Genomic DNA, 20,746 nt, shown 5'->3' on the forward strand with positions numbered 1-20,746 from the left:
CACGATATATCTTCTTTATGTCATAAATCCTAAAGAGTACTCGATTTAAACTTTCTCTTGCGTAAAACAACGCTATTTCGTGCGGTATTTCAATAAGATTATTAGCTATATAAGACTATGAATTTTTTGTCATTTAAATTTTTAAAGTTACGTGTAAATGATTTTGGCTTGAAATTCCGTGATTAACTACCAAGTTTGACAGGACTGAATATTTTAATTAATCCGTTACGAAATTATTATTTTTTTTTTTTTTTCACGTTATAAAAAGATTTTTATCTTATTATTTATTTCAAATTGTGGTGCGGTATAATTATTTGGAAAATATTGATATTTGTAATAGATATAATAGTATAGAAGAGAAAATGTGTGTGATGGCATTTTCTCTCTGTATTTCTAATTTCTCTCATAAAGCTTTTGTTGATCCGTTTTTATTATATACCTATATTTCGGAACATAAACATGAATTCTGTTATAATCTGTAATATATTTTATAGGTGTATCTAAGGATTATTAGAGCTAATGCACATTTTCAAGCAGATTACATAAAGTGCGACGTATATATGGAGATACCGAGGTACTGTCCTCGTATATACACACTTCATACTGATTTATCACTAGACGAAGTACATAATGCATTTTCTTCTCTAATCACATTTAACAGATTTATATGAGAAACACATAATATTATATATATATAATATTTCGCTTCAAAGTAAGGATACTTATTGTTTTCATATATTGATACCGATGTTACAATATTGATAAAAAATTATTCGGATAGTATTTGAAATATCGTAAGGAAAATATTGGTACAAAATTTGCATAGAGAATATTATATTTCCAGAACAATAGTAAATTGCATATATATAACACGATTGAATATAAAACTCGTTGCTGTATAATTTGTTACAAAAAATTATTTCAAATATATATATTGTATATATGGACATAAAATAATACAAGTAGAAATTCTTTAACATCGCGAGATATTAGCAAAAATGACATATTAATATGAAAAATATATAATATCAAAAATGAAACTTTAATATTATCGGATAAACTCCCAGTTCGATACGTAACGTATCGTTAACGTAAGCTTCTCTAGCTTCTTGCGGTGGATTCTCTGGCTCTTTCAAAGGAAGGATTTGCGAAAGAGAGCAGAATTTTCGCGAACTCGAAATATGGGAGAGAGAGGGTGGAAAAGAAGGGATAAGAATTATGTTGTCAGACTCTTGGCGTACAATATAAATGTCGGGTCGTTATTGATTTTAAGTAGTCGCTTAAATAGCGTCGTTCGGCTACCACACGGCATCGTCGAATGCATCATGCGCGCAAAGACGCGTTATCATCTCTCCCTTATCTCTGTAGCGTTTGCGAATCCATCCTTGTTAAGTGTAACATCGATGCACAGAAGGAAAGCTTACATTAGCCTCGCCTTGTATTTTATCTATTATGTTTGCTTCTGTTTTTTATAAAGTATCAGCTGAAAATAATTTATCATCATATAAAAAAAAATTTTTTGAAAGAGCATGCGCAATTGTGCGCATATGAATGTATAAGTGAGATGTATTTTTTCAATCTCATCGACGAATCACGTAAAAAGTGACGAAAGTGAGATTTGCTCTTACGTAATGTTAATAGTATGATTTTTAATCCCAATGCACACATCAAAATCCGATGGAGCCTATACATATTTTTATATGCTTGTGCAATTTGTCTTTTTCTTTATTGTTTCAATTTTAAAATAGAAACTTTTATTTTAAAGTATATTTGAGCTTTTCTTAAAAAATTTTTCCTGGAATTAAGTCATCGTATCAATTAACATTGTATATTAAAGAATTAAAGCCTTTTTTCATTTTCCCTATCTGTACAGAGAAAAGATCAAACTTTATAAAAAATACATGTACGTTTTTGCGTGTCCATTTTCCCATCATATTCTAGTCAACAATTTAAATTGTTTACATCAATATTTTACAATTATTTTTCAACAAACAGCAACGTGGTAGATTCCATTTTTATAAAATACTAAATAAAGCGATGGAAGAAAGCGCAATTTTATACAATCCTCTTCTAGACCAGTTCTGTAAGATTTATTTTCTCGTCACTTTGAATCGTTCCTTTTCTTTTTTTTTTTCGAAAGTAAGAGAGAAAGAAAAGGATACCATCGCAATTTTGCCGACAACGGACGGGCAGATATCGATTCGGACCGCCAATTAGGTCTAAGAGGTCCTCCAGGGAAAATTTGTACATGACACACAAGTCACTCCTCCACCTCGTTCACCGCTGCCAAGGTGTCATTCTTCTCGCTACATAGCCAAATCTAAATCGCCTCTTTCTCTCATCTCTCTTGCCCTCACCCGAATCCCATTCTTCTACGGTCGTCGCTTTCTCATTTTCTGAATTATTTTTCCACGAGTCGTTTGCAGGATCGAGACTCCGGAGAATGGGAAGAAAAGAACAGAGGGGAGGATAGAGAAAGAGAGATTTGTACGGTCGAGGGAGTCCGTATGCCACACACATCCTACCGGCTCGAATATATAGGCGACGACAATGCGACGATAGCGGAGGAGAAAGATACAAAGATGCTGGAAAAAGACAGTGGAATAAAGAAACGAAGAATACTCTGACCCGTATTCTCGCCTCTATCCACTTCCACATTTAGCACTAAGCGCGGCTATTGGGGTGTGAGCCCTACGACCCATCCTTAAGACGTCTGTCAATTTAAAGAGGTATGTTACTCAAGATAACTCGAGATGAGGAAGAATAAATGCTGTTTTTCTGCTAAATGATAATGAATAAAAAAATATCTCTTTTGTGTTATTTCTGAAAATTCATTACCAAAAATATCTTATTTTTCGTCTCCAAAATTGAATATAAGTATAGTTCCATCATCTATTATTATCTCTTTCAAATTACCGAATGTAGAAAAGGACAGAGGGACAATTGTACTTTGTAATGGATGTTCAAGGAATCGGTGCGTTTATTTGTATAATACGACAATCACAGAGAAGCACGCGTTTATCGCAGAGTATGCGACCGGAATACGGGACCTTAGGAGGTCCCGAATCGCCTACCACGCGGGCGGAATTCTACGATGGAATTCTATGACTCTGTAGCCGAATATCGTAGCCGGGTCGACGACGGCGCCGGGCGCCAGAAACGCCGTCCTCCACCCCGTAATCTGGCAGTGCATTTAACCACTTTGCGAAATAGCCCGTATATCTGCCCGCTGTATGTGTGTGACATAGCATTCGATATGTCGAGAGCGCGAGATTCGGCAGCGAGATCGGCAAAACGGGATAGAACGAGGGGGGAAGGAAAGTTCCCGAGGATAAAGAGACACGAAGCGCTGAGGCACGTTCGCGGCGAGCTTGAGGGAGGTAGTGGAGGGTAGGTGGAGTGGCGAGTATAGCGACGACTACGATATGCGCGCGCCCCTCGTCATACCCGTTTAGGGATAGAAAGTCTTCCCCTCTGCCCCGCAACCAGGGTGGGGTTTCTTCCCCGACCGTTGGTAGGGGGTGGAAACGCTCCCGATTCGACTTGCCGCGGAGGGCGCACGACCACCGCCGCCGGGGGTTGGAAGTGGGGATTTGTTACAGAGAGGTAGCCATAGGTATATATACACATACACACACACACACACACACATTATATATATATATATATATATATATATATATATATATATATCTAGAAAGAAAGAAAAAGAGAGAATATATAAAGGAGAAAAAGAGATAGATATATAACGTAGCAACGAGAAAGAGAGAAAGAAGGTGGATGTCGGGACGTTTGCGAACGTACACGCGCCATGGGGTTGAGGGGTACAAAGGGTGGTATTAGACTCGAATCACGGTGGTTGTGTGTACGCATATGTGTGTGTATGTGTGTGTATGTATCTAATATATAGGGTGTTGTAAAAATTCAAATTATTATAATAGTCACATTGTTGTACATGAAACTTTGAAAGTTGCGCTTGATGAAAATTTAATCGACCCCATTATCCCTGTTTACAATGTTCAAACTTTTAATGTCCATTGTCATGGTAATAAGACGTCAACTAAAAATTCTTCTCGCCTAAATTTCAGTGTGTCTCTTAAGATTCTTAATATTTCTAAACTTAAATAAAATTCGGATTTCGTTTTTAATTATCAAACTCGTCCCGATATTACTATCGTTATTCGAACATCTCCAGCCACCCTGTAGCGAGAACGGAAGAAGGGTGCGCCCTACTTCGCGTTGGCGTTTTCCCTCCCGAGCAGACTAGCGTGCGCAGGGGGATGCGGGGATAGTAGCGGGGTACATACGTATGGACGGACGGAGGAGAGAACGACGCGAGATGAAGATACGAGGAGAGGAAAGCCGCGCGAGAGGGTGTCTCTCCGTTTCGCTGCCGGGCGTTTCGCAGTCTCGCATTTCAACAACGCCGACGACGACGACGCTGAGCGTCGCTGGCGTCGCCGTAACCATAGTTTTTTTCCTCTGAACAAGGAAACGCGCGCGCGCGCGACAGAGCGATAGATAGAAGAAGCGACAGAGGGTCGGCAGGGTAAGGAAGGGCGAGAGAGAGAAAGAACCAAGGTGGCAAAGGGGGAACGGCACCCCTATTGGGGAGATCCTCCGGAACTCTCGTACATTGGTCCCCGTGCAACAAGAACAGCGTTACGCTCCAACGATAGCAACGACGGTATATCTCGTGAAAATTCGGGTGTCAGCGGTGTCTCCGTAGCAGCGGCGATGGTCGGTGATGTGAGTGGTGGCGGTGGTGGCCGGTGGTAGCGGCGGCAGCAGCGGCGGTGGTGGTGGTGGTGGTGGTGCTGCCGCTGATAGTAGTGGTGCGGTTACAGTCGATACGAGACGTGGCGAAGGTGTCGAGGAGCTTCTCGTCGGGGACAACGCGCGAGTGGTGCATGTTGATGGACATAGTTTTACGTAAGAATAACGACGACAACGACCTACCCTACGTCTGTCTACTAGTGACGTCGTCGTATGTAATAGTCGCGTATGCGCACGTGTGATGCCGCCAATGGATACTTGATAGAGTAGTTGATCGAAACCCGAGGAGACATCCTCGGGACGCCGTTTGGGCTCGCCGAACGGGGTGTGCTACTCGTAACGAGAGCGAAAGAACGTATAGTGAAGGGAATATATGTAGTCGCTAGAGGGATGCTAGAAAAGGAGTCACGAATGGACGAGACGGGTTCGTTCAATTTTGCTCCCTCTCGTGATTCGCCACGCTGCGCAGCAAGAATTCCAGAGAACGGTGTGGGTTTGTATAAATTTCGAGGCGCGCGAGATGTATAAAGAAGAAAACGTTTAGCCAGTGAAAGGAGAATTGAGAGTAAAAATACAAAACGGCAAGGGGAGGAAGAGCGCAGAAAGGAAAAAGAACAAGACAAAGAGAAAGAAAGAAAGATACAAGTGTGCGACAAAGTGTAAGAACGTGTAAAAGAGGAAGAAAATGGGCGTAAGATCAATCTCGAAAGACTTTCCCGTGCGGATGAAGATGTTTCTCGGCCGTTGTTGAGGTGACGCGTGAAACCCGAGTGTCGTCGGGAAAGTAGGTTCCTCGAGAGAGAGAGAGAGAGAGAGAGAGAGAGAGAGAGAGAGAGAGAGAGAGAGAGAGAGAGAGAGAGAGAAAAGGGGGGGAGGCAGAGAGAGAGAGACAGAAAGAGAGAAAGAGGAATCCAGTTGTGGAACGTCGAAAGTTTGCTACGGCGACGACGACGACGACGACGACGACGACGACGAAGACAATAACAGTCCACCATGGGGGTCTCGGTGTTTTTACTGTACGCAGTGACGGTGCTCGGTGTAACGGCTAGCGGCGACAAGTGCGCCAACCAATGTTCGTGCAAGTGGAAGAGCGGGAAGCGCACGGTGGAGTGCGTGGATCGCTCCCTGACCAGCATACCGGACGGGATCGATCCGGAGACCCAGGTGCTGGACATGAGCGGCAACGACATCCGTCTCTTGCAGAGCAATCTCTTTATACACGTACAGCTGACGAATCTGCAGCGTCTCTACTTGCGTGATTGCCGTATCGACCGGATTGACAGCGAGGCACTGGCTGGTCTCACGAATCTCGTCGAGCTCGATCTCAGTCACAATAAACTCAATGAGATTCCTAGTTCGAGTTTCACCAACACGCCGTTTCTGCGCGATCTAGTGCTTGCATATAATCCACTTACGAGAATTCCTTTGAACGCATTCAAAAGTACGCCGAATTTAGTTAAGCTCGATTTGTCGCACACGCAACTCGGTGAAATCGAGTCAAAGGGATTCGTCGGACTCGAGCTGCTCGAAAGTCTCAAGCTCAACAACAATCGATTGTCTACCTTGCATCCGGGCACATTCGAGCCCCTCAAGAAACTCACCAGCATCGAGTTACACGATAACCCGTGGACTTGCGACTGTCATCTGCGTGAGATGAAAATGTGGCTCGTCAAGCATAATGTGCCGACTCTCGTGGCGCCCATATGCCACGGCCCTCATCAGTTGCTCGACCGTGCCTTCAACGACCTCGACATAGACGACTTTGCCTGTCGGCCGGTTCTGCTAATAGCCAGCCGTTACGCCGAGGCGACCATCGGCGAGAATGCTAGCATCGTATGTCGCGTGAGCGCGATACCTCCTGCGAAGGTCAAGTGGTATTGGAATGGCCGGTTACTAGCCAATCATTCGGCATTCAGCAGCTATCAAAAGATCCTCATCTTCGAGGAAGGTCAGTTTAGGAAGAGAAGCACCCTCGTCCTCACCAACGCCCAGGAGGCGGATTCGAGCGAATTTTACTGCGTCGCCGAAAATCGCGCTGGTAGCGTCGAGGCAAACTTCACCTTACACGTGTCCCTAAGAACCGCGGGCATGTCGACTCTGGGCTCGGGTCAGATCGCGGGTATATCGGCCGCGTTAGTCGTTCTCATATTAATCATCCTGTTGATCATTCTCGTGTTATTCGTGCGCCTGCGACGAATGTCGCTGAAGGACGTCAAGTCATCAGCGCCAATGGAGGCGACGTCTGGTGACGGTACCGGCAACGGCAGCGCAGGCGACAACAATCCATCGTCCGCTACCTCGACCACCCGCAGGAAGCACGAGGAGATTGAGACAACGTCGTTTGCCCTGGAATCGAAGCCGCCTGCCTCGTTGCACCTGAGTTACGTGCAAAGACCGCAAGCGGCTGTGGTGCAGGAGACCGAGTACAGCACCATCAGCCGTTTCGACGATCAGAATCAGTCGGCCGTGGCGGCGATGCCGAGCGCCGGGTGTTTCTCGTCCACGACGTCCCTGATGCCGATCGATAATCCAGATCTCATCAGAGACACCCGGCGCGGCTCCGCCGAAGATATCGCGTCTTACGGCGTCGCCGATTACAGTCGCGTCGGAACGATGGACGACGCTGGCAAAATGCTCTACTCCAGCTGCCTATGGGAGGCCAGAGACACTACCTGCGGCAGGACGTCCACCGTCCCGGTGAACGTGTACCCGTCGAAGGAACAGCTCGCGGTGGTCGCGGCGCCAATTGTCGAGCAGTTCCCGCCCGGCGCGAAGCAGATGCGTGTCTGGCAGAAGGGCGTCCCGGTGCTGCCGCCGGTCTCGGCGTTAAAACGCGTCCTTGGATCCACGCGCAGCTCGCCCGACGAGGGCTACCAGGAGGGAACCGGCACCGACGTCTAGGTACCGCTACTTCATTACTGCGATGCCCGGCACCGTTACCTGGAACTGCGTAGGAGACATCAGGAGGACGACACTGATTGCTGAAAGAAAAACAAAAACGAAAAGTATCGTCCTCGCGAGTGCCGGACGGGCAGTAGTGAAACAGGAGCAAGTATGTGTATGTGGGATGAATCTCGTTTCGAGTGTGATCGCGACCAGTGTGACGATGACCGATAACCCGCGCCATTATCGTGCGCGGAAAAACACGCTTGAGAGTTTAAGCAGCCCCGCTGTTGCGGACGAAAATGTACGCCAGTTCACGATCCTACATATCCGTAATCGAAGGTACGGTATTTTATCCGACGGTATTATTTAATCAGTGATATGGATTCAAATCAGCACCACGCTAGTACTCTACAATCAAGAAGGTATGATACAATCGCACGGTAGACAAGGCGCGAGCAATACACTTTAGCCAATCGCTAAAGATTGCTATAAATAAAGGATCACGAATCGAATCGTTAAATATACAGGAAGCTTTCGCAAGATCGACTCGTAGTTAACTCGTTATTCGAGTCGGCCTCGATCTAACAGAGGCATATCATTATCATATCACCGAGGGTCTATGTATGTAACATCATATCAGTATACGTCGCGGTTTTCTTCGATCCCGAATAAACTGTATTAAAGTCATCGCGTGCGATTAAACATGACCTTCCTAGACAACATGACAAAAATAACAACCGACTTCTCTCTCTCTAAGAAGAGATCGGCCATCTATGTTCACACTTTGCGAGCAAACGTCGTTTATAGTGGTGCGACTCGTCAAAGCGCCCAGCCCATTGTATGCATCGTTCTTAATGACATAATCTTGTGTGCGTCATTCCAAGTACGTGCGGTGCGATCAACTGGTAGACATTCGGTTCCGTTTATTCGGATATGTACGTGCATCTGTCACGGAGATTGCTTTCAGTGACAATGTTAATTTGTACGAGGTACTCCGAGAAAAATGGCCAATGTTTGGAACGATAGTGTCAGTTGTTGCGAATAAAAGAAAATGTTGCTGATAAATTCCCGTCGCTAGTTAATAATCTGAATAATTAAGCTTTTTATGAAAGTCTGTACTTAAGAATATATAAATATTACTGATGATCAAAAGTTTCATATGATATTAATAAGAAATAATAAACATCCTTCAAGTTTGCAATTGAAAAATTCCACTCGCAAAGTCAATGACTCGTTCCAAATTGATGTATCTTTATTAAATTTTTTTATCAATGAAACTGTCACTATCAATTTTCAAAGAATCGATCTTTTTTCATTGGAAAACAACTCTATATAACGCAACAATGAAAGATTTCATCGATCGATCGACCGGAAGTCGTCGTCACCGATAGCTATGTCTCGCGTGTTACATGCACACAGGCAGAGAGAGAGAGAGAGAGAGAGAGAGAGAGAGAGAGAGAGAGAGAGAGAGAGAGAGAGAGAGAGAGAGAGACAGTGCATACAGGAAGTGCATACACACAACGTGCACCGAGTTAGGGACGAGGAAGTGATACGCTACGCCGGTCACGTCATTGTCTCGGCGGTCGTGCAGCACAATATCGACGGGTAATACATTTGTATCATAGCCGTAAAGTCGGAGACTGTGGGAGGTTTCCGTAAGATCTCCCGGGATAAAATGCGTTAGATGACTCCCCTTGAGATGATAAGTGGCGATTGCGAAGACTGCGAAGGCGATGAGAACGACACGCAGAGTTACATGGAAAGTGAAAAAGTAACGCTTATAAGCTAACAAGTATTTCGCGGATTTTTTCTAGTCAATTCGGTAAAAAGGAAGAGAAAAAAAAAGCGGTTACGATTATTTATTTGGCGGGATCGGAAACTCGCGTTGGCAAAATGCTTTTTCGATCGGAAGATAGCCTCGTTGAATCATCCCTCGAAGCCTCGGTCGACAAACTCATGATTATCGGCGAGCCTATATTGTTGCTTCGAGTGGCCGGTCCGAGTGGCTCTCATGTCCGAGACGAAACCTCGCAAAAACGATCGAGCAAGAGATAAACGTCAGATGCTGTTCTGGTTTTATACTCGCAACAACACATTCCCTGATTTGATCACGATGGCTTATTAGCGGATAATCTCAATTTTTTCGAGTATCTCATATTAAATTTACAATGTTTCTGACCGATACAAATCCATTTTCCAATAGTATTTCGATATTATTATAAATGAAAAAAGGTTAACAATTTTTTTTTATTTAATACACAATTTTAAAATGTATAATTTTTTTATCAATATTACTGAATGACAAGAATATATTATTTTCTGTTATTTATTACTATTTTTATCACCAATAAAAAATCATAAAAGTTTTAGGAAATCGAGATATATTGATATCAATCAATAATATTTATAATGTATCAATAAATCAATAAATTCATAATATTAAATTTTAATATTAAAGCTTTAATGCGAAATGCATTTCAAAAAAAAAAATGTGTTTTTGCGACAATAAATCCAGAATATTTAAAATCTCGAACGTTTGACTTTTATATGTACGCAGCAAATCCACTAGAATCAATTATATAAGACTGTGTGATAAACCCGTAAATCAATCGCGGGCGAATGTATACTATTGCTCAATCACTAAAATTGGATTTCGCGATTGATTGACTGGATTATACTTAATGCAACATCTTGTGAATCTAAGTGAGTCTCGATCCACGCATTCGACGATGAATCGTACTGTCAAATCAAATTACTATGCTTTTATTAAAAATAACTTTGCACTATGATTATTTTAGTATTATTACAATGAGAAATGTCTTACAAAATTATTAGTAAACAACGTGTTTTTTGCACTGCAGTTTCATAAAATGCTAATAATTTTTTTAACCTCTGCAGAAACTTTAATTTTAATTTTTAGTTTACAAAATTATATTAATAAGTAATCTTATAAATTAAAAAAAAAGAGATATATTTTATAAAGAGAAAAAAATTTAATTAATTTTTCTATTTTATTTATTAAAAATTAACTATATTTTTTTTTTTTTTAGTAACGACCAATTTAAAGAAAGTTTATTTTTTTTATTCAAGTGTCAATTTATTCTAGAGGCATTTTTTTACGCTCTTTGTAGAGAGGCACAATAATTCGATCTGACTATAGTTAGTTAAAACGGCCAGTCGCGAGTTTCATTTGATCGCCATCTAAAGTATGTCGACGTGCGTTCATTTTGTATGCCGTATATAAGTATGTACTCGTGCGGCGCGTGTATGCGTGTGGATATGTATGTTCCGTGTCAAAACGCGCGTACGCGTTCTCCGTTTATCGAAAAAAATATGCGGTCGAGATTCAGCTATTTTTGTGTTTGTCGCCGATTTTGCTCTAGCGTATCGCGCGGTACACGGTCCGGTTTTCTCTGCTCAATGATCTCGAACCGTATTGGACATATCAAAAAGTAGCGCTCCGAAAAAACGCGGTCACTCCGGACGATATGTCGCACACAGGATGAATAGTCCGGACATTTGCATTGATTCTTGCATCTAGAAAGACGGGAAAATATATAGACGACAAACCAACAACGTTGATTATACACGAGTTCTAATGCGGTTATACTGAATATTTTGAAAACAGTTACACGAGATTTTTCTATCTGAAAATTTCACTGCCTGCAATTAAAAGTTATACGGTAATCAACCGGTTTCTCAAATGAGGAAGAAAAAGTTTATATATGAAACAATCACATGGGCAACAACAATTACATTGCTTTGAATCGAATCGGTTGTTACTCTCATATAAATACTCTAGTTGAATATTATATACATATATATATAAAAAAAAAACGAAAAGGCATAAAAAAATTTATTTCACGCTGTGACGACTATTCTTTAACATTTCGATATATGTAATTAATGGAATTTTAATTTTTTTTTTCTCATTTATTCACTTACTTAATGCGGCTCGTTCTTTAATTGTTATCTTATCGAATGCGTGAACAAAAATTACGAATCAGATTTTATTTTTCCTTTTTTTTATTTTTGTCGGAAATTTTGTTTCGGAACAATTTCAATTTTTTGAGGAATGCGCTGTTGTTCAATCCTACCTATCGTTCGTCCTGATCCGTTCGTTAATCTGTGTAAACCAAATTCGTCCCTGAAAAAAAAATTCCGTTAAAATTTGTACGTGCAGTTTCGTTCATACGCGACATTAAAAAACAAACCGTGAAATTCGCGAATTTCTGCGTTTTGCGGACACTTTGCGTTGCCTCTCATCAAACTTGGAGTCATTCATCTTGGGGAAACTTACGTTTCGCAAAAGTGTGAGAAAATGCGAATTAACAAAAATGTCACATCTTTTTAAATTTATTTGCTTCGTATAAAAAATATTCGTATAATTTTTTCTCGCGAATATGCCGGCATGTGTCGATCGCTCAAAGTAGCCAAGAGTCAACTGTTGCGTGCAAGTTAAGTCTTTATATCTGATTTATCCACGAGTTTTTTTTTTTATACCTTTCGATCGACGTGGCACACAACTGGTCGCAACACTGCATGCTGGTTCAATATACGCAACGATAACACTATGTTGTCTATGTAGCGACTAAAAAGCACATGAGTTTAGAATTTATACCAACTCAATATATGCGAGCTATATTGATCAAGGAAATATGCGATATTAATTGTGATTGTCAAAATTGTGCGAATCTTCGGGGTGTAATCGATTACGCGAAATGACAACGCTACTCGACAAAAAGTTCTGCAAAATACATGTCGCGTAGTATAATCTAACAAGAATATTCACTGAGAAACTATACGATTGCAATATTTTTGCCATATGCTCACTGCTCATGAAACGGTGATTTAAAAGAAGTTATGTTGTGAAAAATCAATGTGCGAAATATTACGTATTACACGCTCTATTTCACGTTGAGAACAATAAATATTTTAAAATTTGATTGATTTGCTTGAAAATTTTATTTTACGTGCGAATTTAATTTTCAACAATAAATCCCCGATAATCGCAGAACTGAGGGTGATCTTTATTGATTGTTCTCTCTTGAAAGTTCTGCGCTCTGAGAATGACTCGATAATAAAACTTAGCAAGTACGCGGAATAATGCTGCTTCGTAGACACACCATGGTGTGACTTTGGGGTTTTCACTTTCCTAAATTATCGATCCAAGCCGACATAGGGAGACGTTGTCGCGAATTTATTTCCTAGCATTTTCCGCTTCTGAAAACAAATGATCGTGTAGTTAGTTACTGACACATGGCGTGCAATATTGCGTGGAACGAAACTTTCGTCGTATACAGTCGAGTGACGACCTGCTACACAGGTATAACGATTATATTTGCTAATGAGAATGTAACTTATCAAATAATTTATTTAAATTATGTTCAACAATTTCATGTGCGTGTTATTTCGCACGTATATTAGACTAACATTAAAATTTAAATTTCACATATTCGGTTGTATTTTCCCTATAATCTACTAATTTACAATCAATTGATTTAATATCATGATTACACAATAACTTGGAATAAATTAAATGTATTTAATACTAATAAAATATGAGAAAATATTAATTACATATATATATATATATATAGAATTAGTAATTTTCAATATTTTTCTAATTGTGGTAATTGTTTAACCCCTTAAATCGCTCTCGTTTCTCTTTCATAGTTTTAATAGAATAAAACTCAATAAAAAAAAATTTTAACTTGAAAACGTAAAAGTTTCGTTATCCATCGAGATATCATTCCATTTATAGGGATAGCGTATTTTAAAAATATATACACGCATGTAACAATTCTTTTTTCTTTTTTCTTTTTTCTTTTACAAACAACATAATGTCATCGGTTGTTCTCATTTTAGAGTATCGATAATGCGGCTATGTGTCTGCATATTTTCACGAGAAAATATATTTGAAACACTGCCGAAAGAGGGATGTGGCGCTACGCGAGACAAGCGCAAACAACCCTGTGCACATATTTTCTCACTTCTTAAGGTAATTTTGTTCGTTGGGAGAAGCTCGTGCTTCGCTCCTGGCGTGAAAATATGCTTTCGCGACCGCAACGTTCGACGCCAGGTTTTCGCAAAATTTATACACCTCGAATTTTCGTATCTCTTCGGAACCTTATACACGCATTAACATAATGTTATATGCAGCGGCGGATTTAGAGCATTTTGAACCCAAGACAAGGTATTCCGAGCCCTTGAAAAAAAAAAGTAAAATAAATCAGATGAATTTTATATAGTTATATGTATATATATATATATATATATATATATATATGTATTTCATCTCTCGTAAATATTTTAAATTAAAAGTTTATAAAAAAATTATATATAATGTTTTAATGTTTCTTATTGATGTACGGCCGAGAAACGGGCCTTATAGCTTTATTATCTAGACCAAAAATTGCATCTGTTATTACGGGTCATTATTATCAGTGAATATAGATACATTTTCTGAATGGCGTTTCCTGTTGTTGCACTGTGATGTAACAAACGACTGTTACTTGTTTTAACAATTGGTAACAATAAATCTTAGTAACTACCAATCAACCGAGAAGTATTTTAAATTAAAACGGTAAATAAGACAAGTGTGCATGTACATGTGAGAGTGAAAGAAAGAAAGAAAGAGAGAAAATAAGATAAATTAAAAGAAAGTGTTAATTTCGTCGGATTCGTGGAGTTTTGTATACAGGCAATATTGTGTACGGTAACTTTCGTACATTACGATAAAGACACAGTTAAGCGATGACAAACTAATTGTGAATTATGTTAACGCGTTTGATAATATAATGATATAACGTAGTAGGAGAGATGAATACGACAGATACAGAAAAAGAAATACACTTATTCGCAATAACTTCACATATTGATAAACATTATTTTACAAATTCGAGATATACGCGCAATAAATTAATTGTCATTATATTATAATATCACCGTATATTGTTAATTTTATATTTGGATAAAAAAGTGAGATTAACTCTTATAATCCACGAAACATATTCTTTTTAATTAGAAAAGATGCCAAAGAAGATGTAAACGGGCAAAAATTAAAAAGCAAAAAGCTGCTGAGTTTTAAGAAAAGGATGTAGTTCTTAAGCCACGATATTTGCGTCTTACATAATATTTAATATTTAAATCGCATCTTGAGGTACTTAAATCAATTCTAAACACACACGTGACTGCCAATTATGTACGATGGTTGTAAGAGTTAATTTCATTCATGATGCGTGATGTCATTCTTTCCAAACTGTTAAAGAGAATTGTAAGCATATCCCATTAAATAATATTTAATATAACATCTAATTATATAAAATCACCTACGTAAATAATCTACATAAATCTGCATAAGTGGTATTATTGAATGAAGGTATCTGAATTCGGATACAAGTACTCAGGTATGGATAGAGAATGCCAGAAATTTTGTAGATGTTCTCTAGATTGCCCTAGTTTGTTCTTTCAGAAGAAAAGAATTGCTCTCTGTATCGCATCTAATTCGATTTCTTTAATTTATTACAATCACAATTTTTTCAAAGCGAAAAGAATAAGAAAGAAATTGGAGATAAAAGCTTGAACTGAGAATAAATACAAGTAACATAGCTTTATTTCTTAAAAAAAAGAAAGAAAGAAAAAAAAGAAAAATCTGATATTTCTAAGCCAGATAGGAAGGATTTCAAAATACGCACCGACGTAATGCGCCGATCCCGGCCTTAAAAACTGCACTTTGTACAATTAGAGTGCGTGTTACAAGTCGCATTGCCGCGGTTCGTAACTGGCTATGTGTGCTCCGTGTTAACGCTACTAATAATATTAATGAGCAACTCTTTAACGTTTGTTCCAACAAGCGACTCGCGAGCACGCGAAAAAATCCTCAACACAAATTGTTGGTTCTGTTAATAGACCGTGTATGTACGCTAACTCATCTGTTACGTGTGCCATTCTTATCACCCGGAAATGGACATCTCGGATTTTTTAATCCCTTTAATCAATTTTATATCTTTTATCGTAGATTTGAAGCGCTGAGAAAGAGAGAGCGCATATTTACGCTTCTATTGCGGACAATAAAAATTTCAGTTTTAATGATAAGAAGACGCCGAGATGGTGTGTCGAAGCTATTGTTTGAAACAATAGTATTGCGTACATATGCGCTCAGTCGAAAAGATATCACATACACTTGCACGTATCATCGCGACATATATGAGATCTGAAAACTGAAAACCAGATGGAAAGGAAGAACCTTAAATCTCTCGAAAATATCGTGCGGAAAAGCGATAGAGTTGCCAACGAGATTGTTTTACAAAGTCTTTAGATTTGACAAAATGTAAATCTCTCTTGAAATTTTTATACATTCCCTCGCATATCCACACATGTTCACATACACACACACACCCATATATCCATATAGTTACATATCTAAGTAGTTTCGAAGAATCCTAGTTCGGAACGAATTTTGTTACTGCGAATTAACTCGAATTAAAATCTGTATATGTCTTCGGACCAGAATCGATGCGATGTTGGCAACCTTAAAAAAAAAAAAAAAGTGAGCAGAGAGAATGTTATTGTATATCCTGCGTGCGCGCGTGTACACATATTTTCATTGTGTATGTGTACGTTTTGTGTGTATGTGTATGTGTGTGTGAGATTTGCGTATAGATCGAGCGCTCGTGTGTACGTAAGGAACCGGACCTAGTTTACGACCCTTAAAACGAGCCCGCCAAAGGAGGCAATCACTTTTAAGGATATTAACGATGTACAAATGTGTAATTTAGTGTTGCAAGAAGAATCCGTCTAACGGTGTGGTGTATGACGACGAATAAGAAAAATAAACAAGAAAGAAAAAGTATATAGAAATATTTCTTTTATTTTACGAGAGAATGTGAGACGAGGAGCATGCATACGATTGCGACCGTTTAGAGGGCATAGACGTATCTATATTTCCAATTACACACTTTTTTGAAGGTATACATAATAGAGCAGAATATACCGTTCCAAGACGGAGATTATTGATAAAGAAAGCAAAAAAAGAGAGAGAGAGTGAGAGAGAGAGAGAGAGAGAGAGAGAGAGAGAGAATGCGTGTAAAGGATACGCTGTCATAAACTCACATGTACGGTAAAATCATGTGCTATAACGACAGTTGTCGAAATAAAATTTTTTTCGATCGACTTAATGGTTTTGTTCTTTCTACCTTATAAGTTTGTATTTATATAACATGCGTCCAAAGTGACTGATGCTTGTAAAAATGGAACTTTACTAAATACGTGAGAAAAATAAAATATGTTTTTTATAGTACTAGTATATATATAGTACTAGTATATAGTTGGTTTGAAATAAACTAAAAACAGAACTATATATAAAAATAAAAAACAAACCTTCGATTTATAAATATACATGTTATAAATATTCATACGATTTATATATAAAATTTATAAATAAATATTTTATAAATCGTATAGATTATATTCAAAATATTAAAAAAAAAAGTTAAGTCGTTGCCAGACTTAAATAATGTAATTTAAAAGTATGGTTATTTTTATTCGTATCCAAGAAGTATTTATTTAACCGACTTATTACTAAATCTTTTGAATGAAAGGATTGCAGAACTTGCAATCCTTTCATTCAAAATGTAACTGCAATAAAAATTGAATAACTCGCTGTTAAATTTCCTATAAAACTTTGGTTTCATACCTAATGTGTAATTGTTCTTATTCTTAGAATTTAAATGATTATATTTTTTCACGAATATTTATATTTCAAAATATATAAAATATTATACATATTGTTAAAAAAAATTTATATAAATTGTTTGAAAACATTGTTGTAAAATATTATCGCATATGTATAGTGAAAGAAATCTCGTCAGTTTTGCGTTGCACTCTCTGTGCATCATAAATATTTATTGAGGATTTAACACATTACAGTTATATATATATATATATATATATTTATATATTTAATTTCTATCGCGTTAATAACCATAAATGTCTGTCTGTATGTCCCTGATATGTCGTTATTCTCATCATTGCGTTTATTCGTTGGCATTCATTAAAAAGGGGAATTCAACGAGACATGGGCGAACCATGAGATTTCAAGTGACTGTCAAACAAACTCCGGAATGAGAAGCGGTGAGATAGATCAAGACAGGTAGGACGATGGTGCTCTTGACGTTTGACGAGGAGGAATCCCCAATCCGTCATTATTATAAGCGGCACTTTATCAATAGAAAGAGGGTCATCTCGTGTCAGATCGATTCGCTTGCATTTGTCAAAGTGAGAAATTATGATGGGTCTCGCGTATATACATCATGTGAAAGGATCGCGTGAAAATTCAATTGGAAAGTATCTCACAGTATAGAATATACAAAGAGAGGGATATGTCCAATGTACAGTTTGATATGTGTGAAGATAACGAAAGAGGAAGCAATAAAACGAAAGAGAATTGGTGAATAAAGGAAACGTCATACTGGGAAATCTAGATTCGGAATTATATCTACAATTCTCTGTGTATACCTGATTACGTAATCAAAGTTTTGAATCGTGGGTTATGATTGTTATTAAATCTGCCAGTTTTACTATGCACATCTCTCTCGTGCGCCACTACAAAAAAATGCACAGAGTGCATTTTATGCCGGGAGAATTTTATAAGTATCTAGATAGGTATACTAATTTCGCGAAGGTGAGTTCTGCATCACGCGAGCTATCAAATAGTGCGTACAATTTCTCGCCTCGGATTCTGTCACCGGATATTTTGAGTGTCTAAAATGGATTTTAAGCAAATACGGACACGCAATTCTATATGACAAGAACGTCCGCCGGATTCCTGGTCGAAAACGACGCAACCTGATTGAAACCTGAACGGCCGAATTGCATCCGGCGACACGGGTGTTGCATTCTGAAATTTCATATCCAACAATCGCGTTATAGCAACAATGCCTTGATTGGTATCATTCTATCTGCGCCGTCTGTCCCGCGCGTTTCTATTTGTAACAAAAAATCAATATATCCGCATGATGCTCTCTCTCCGCTTCCTCCCGTCCGCCATCCCGTTTCCCTCCCCCCCCCCCCATTCCCACTCTCCTTTGCTCCCGATCTTGATATGGGTGGTGGAGAGTTATTCTTTATCTGTATATGTACCTCTAACTGGATGAACGCGTTGTCGGGACACAAATGCGTGAGCCCGTGTTTTAGCCCTGGATTTAACCATATCGTGCGTGCATATACACGCTTTTTTCGAGTGAAATAACACGACGGCTATAAAAATTGGCACTGCATTGTGTGCCCATAAAAAAAGAGAGAAGAAGAAAAAAAAACAATATCGTTTGAAAGGGCAATCGGTTATTATTTTCTGTATTACTGTGATGTATCGGATATCGATCGTGTGTGTTAGGAGAAATATCGTTATCTACGTCTACGAGACGGGCAAGCTATTGTTTCTGGTGTTAACCGCAATATTGGTGTATTCATATCGTTATATATTATATTTGTACTTGGGAGAGAAATGTCGCAATATAACGCGATTAATGTTACTTTATTCCCAGTAAATATTATACACGCGAGACAAATTATACAAAGTATCATATTAATCATATTTCGAATACAAGGAATTTATCGAAATTATATAAAACTAATTAGCATTGACCGATTAGAAAAAAAAAAATTTTTCTTGACAGTATAAAAACGTGTTTTCTTTTTACCCATGTAAATTATTTAATTCACTTTCTAATAAATTAATTACAATTATTTATTTAATTATCTATCTTTATGAATCTTGAGACTAAAATTGAAAATGATAATACCTATTAAATATTCCGTATTATATATCTTTTATATTCTAATCGCCTTCCTAATTTCGAACAAAGTCATTGCCCACGCTTCGCCATTATACCGAGATCTTGGAAGCAATTTCAATTTCGCAGCGAGATATACAGGGAAAAAAAATGCATATGCCACGTCGTTTCTATGCGTCGAGTGTGTATACTTCGAGCGCTATTGCGGACCATCTCGAAATGGCATTATTACGCTTTAGCATATAAACCCGTCGAGGGTAAACACACGTGTGCATACGGCGAATTAACGGACGTACGGTCGGGAAAAATGTTGTATTTTTCCGAACGGTAATCACACTTCAGCCAGAAAGCTTGAAAATGCGTATCGGATGGTCTTCATAACGCAACTACTATCGTGAGCTATTGCGTTGGCCGCAATTCTCCCGTCTCATATATTTTAGGGATTCTTCAGGGATACCCGCAATGCATATACATTCATGTTATCTGGAGATATGTATACATACATTCCTTATGCTAATATGAAATTGCGTATATACCTTTTGCATCAATATTACATTTTACGTTGAATCTGATTTTTACTACAGGTATAATAAATTTATTTTCCTTTTATATGATAATACAAATTATAATATTTAATTGAAATATTTGCATAAATTACATTTGCAATCGCTGGCTTTGAGAGAGAGAGAGAGAGAGAGAGAGAGAGAGAGAGAGAGTTCAACTTTTAAGAAATAATAATAAGTAGATTTATGGAGATAATAAAAATAATTAATTGTAGCAACAGATGAAACATTAGCTCGGCCTCTATCGTTTTATTTTAATCATTTAGCTATTCTCGCAGATCAATCGAATCCCATGTTAATTAGATGCGAGCTCGAGCTTGCACGGACGACTGGCAATTATTGTTTATTTACGTGCGTCGGTCTTTTTCACGCTCTCGCGTGCTAAGCTCGGGCCGCCGCTCTACCTTTACCTCGAATTTACTTCATGCAATTACCCATGGGTCTGTTCTTGAAATATCGCGTTTTCCACCACGTTTTGCTTTTAATTTCGTGCCGGGCCTGCGCCGCCCGGCCGCGGTTATCCTTGGAGAGCGATATTCATTTTATTAAACGTGCGTGCGCCCGGCATCGCGATGTGCGAGAAAAAACAGAAAACGAGAAAACGAGAAAAAAAAACGAGAAGAGAGAAAAGAGGAGGAAAATTTAAACACGAGCGAGTTTCCTTCGCGAGAGACCCCGCTTTAATCCCCCACCGTATTTTATTGTCCGACAATTAAATTCGCGTGT

General features: G+C 38.7%; 1 protein-coding gene across 1 annotated transcript; it reads left to right on the forward strand.

Moving 5' to 3' along the window:
• The first annotated feature begins 4,262 nt into the window (after positions 1 to 4,262).
• LOC140663821 (uncharacterized) lies at positions 4,263 to 16,932 on the forward strand. The gene has a single exon (XM_072888321.1). The coding sequence runs from the start codon at positions 5,770 to 5,772 to the stop codon at positions 7,675 to 7,677; it is 1,908 nt and encodes a 635-aa protein (XP_072744422.1). The 5' UTR covers positions 4,263 to 5,769; the 3' UTR covers positions 7,678 to 16,932.
• Positions 16,933 to 20,746: the final 3,814 nt, after the last annotated feature.

Source organism: Anoplolepis gracilipes, chromosome 1 (genome assembly GCF_047496725.1).
Source record: "Anoplolepis gracilipes chromosome 1, ASM4749672v1, whole genome shotgun sequence".
NCBI classification, from domain to species: domain Eukaryota; kingdom Metazoa; phylum Arthropoda; class Insecta; order Hymenoptera; family Formicidae; genus Anoplolepis; species Anoplolepis gracilipes.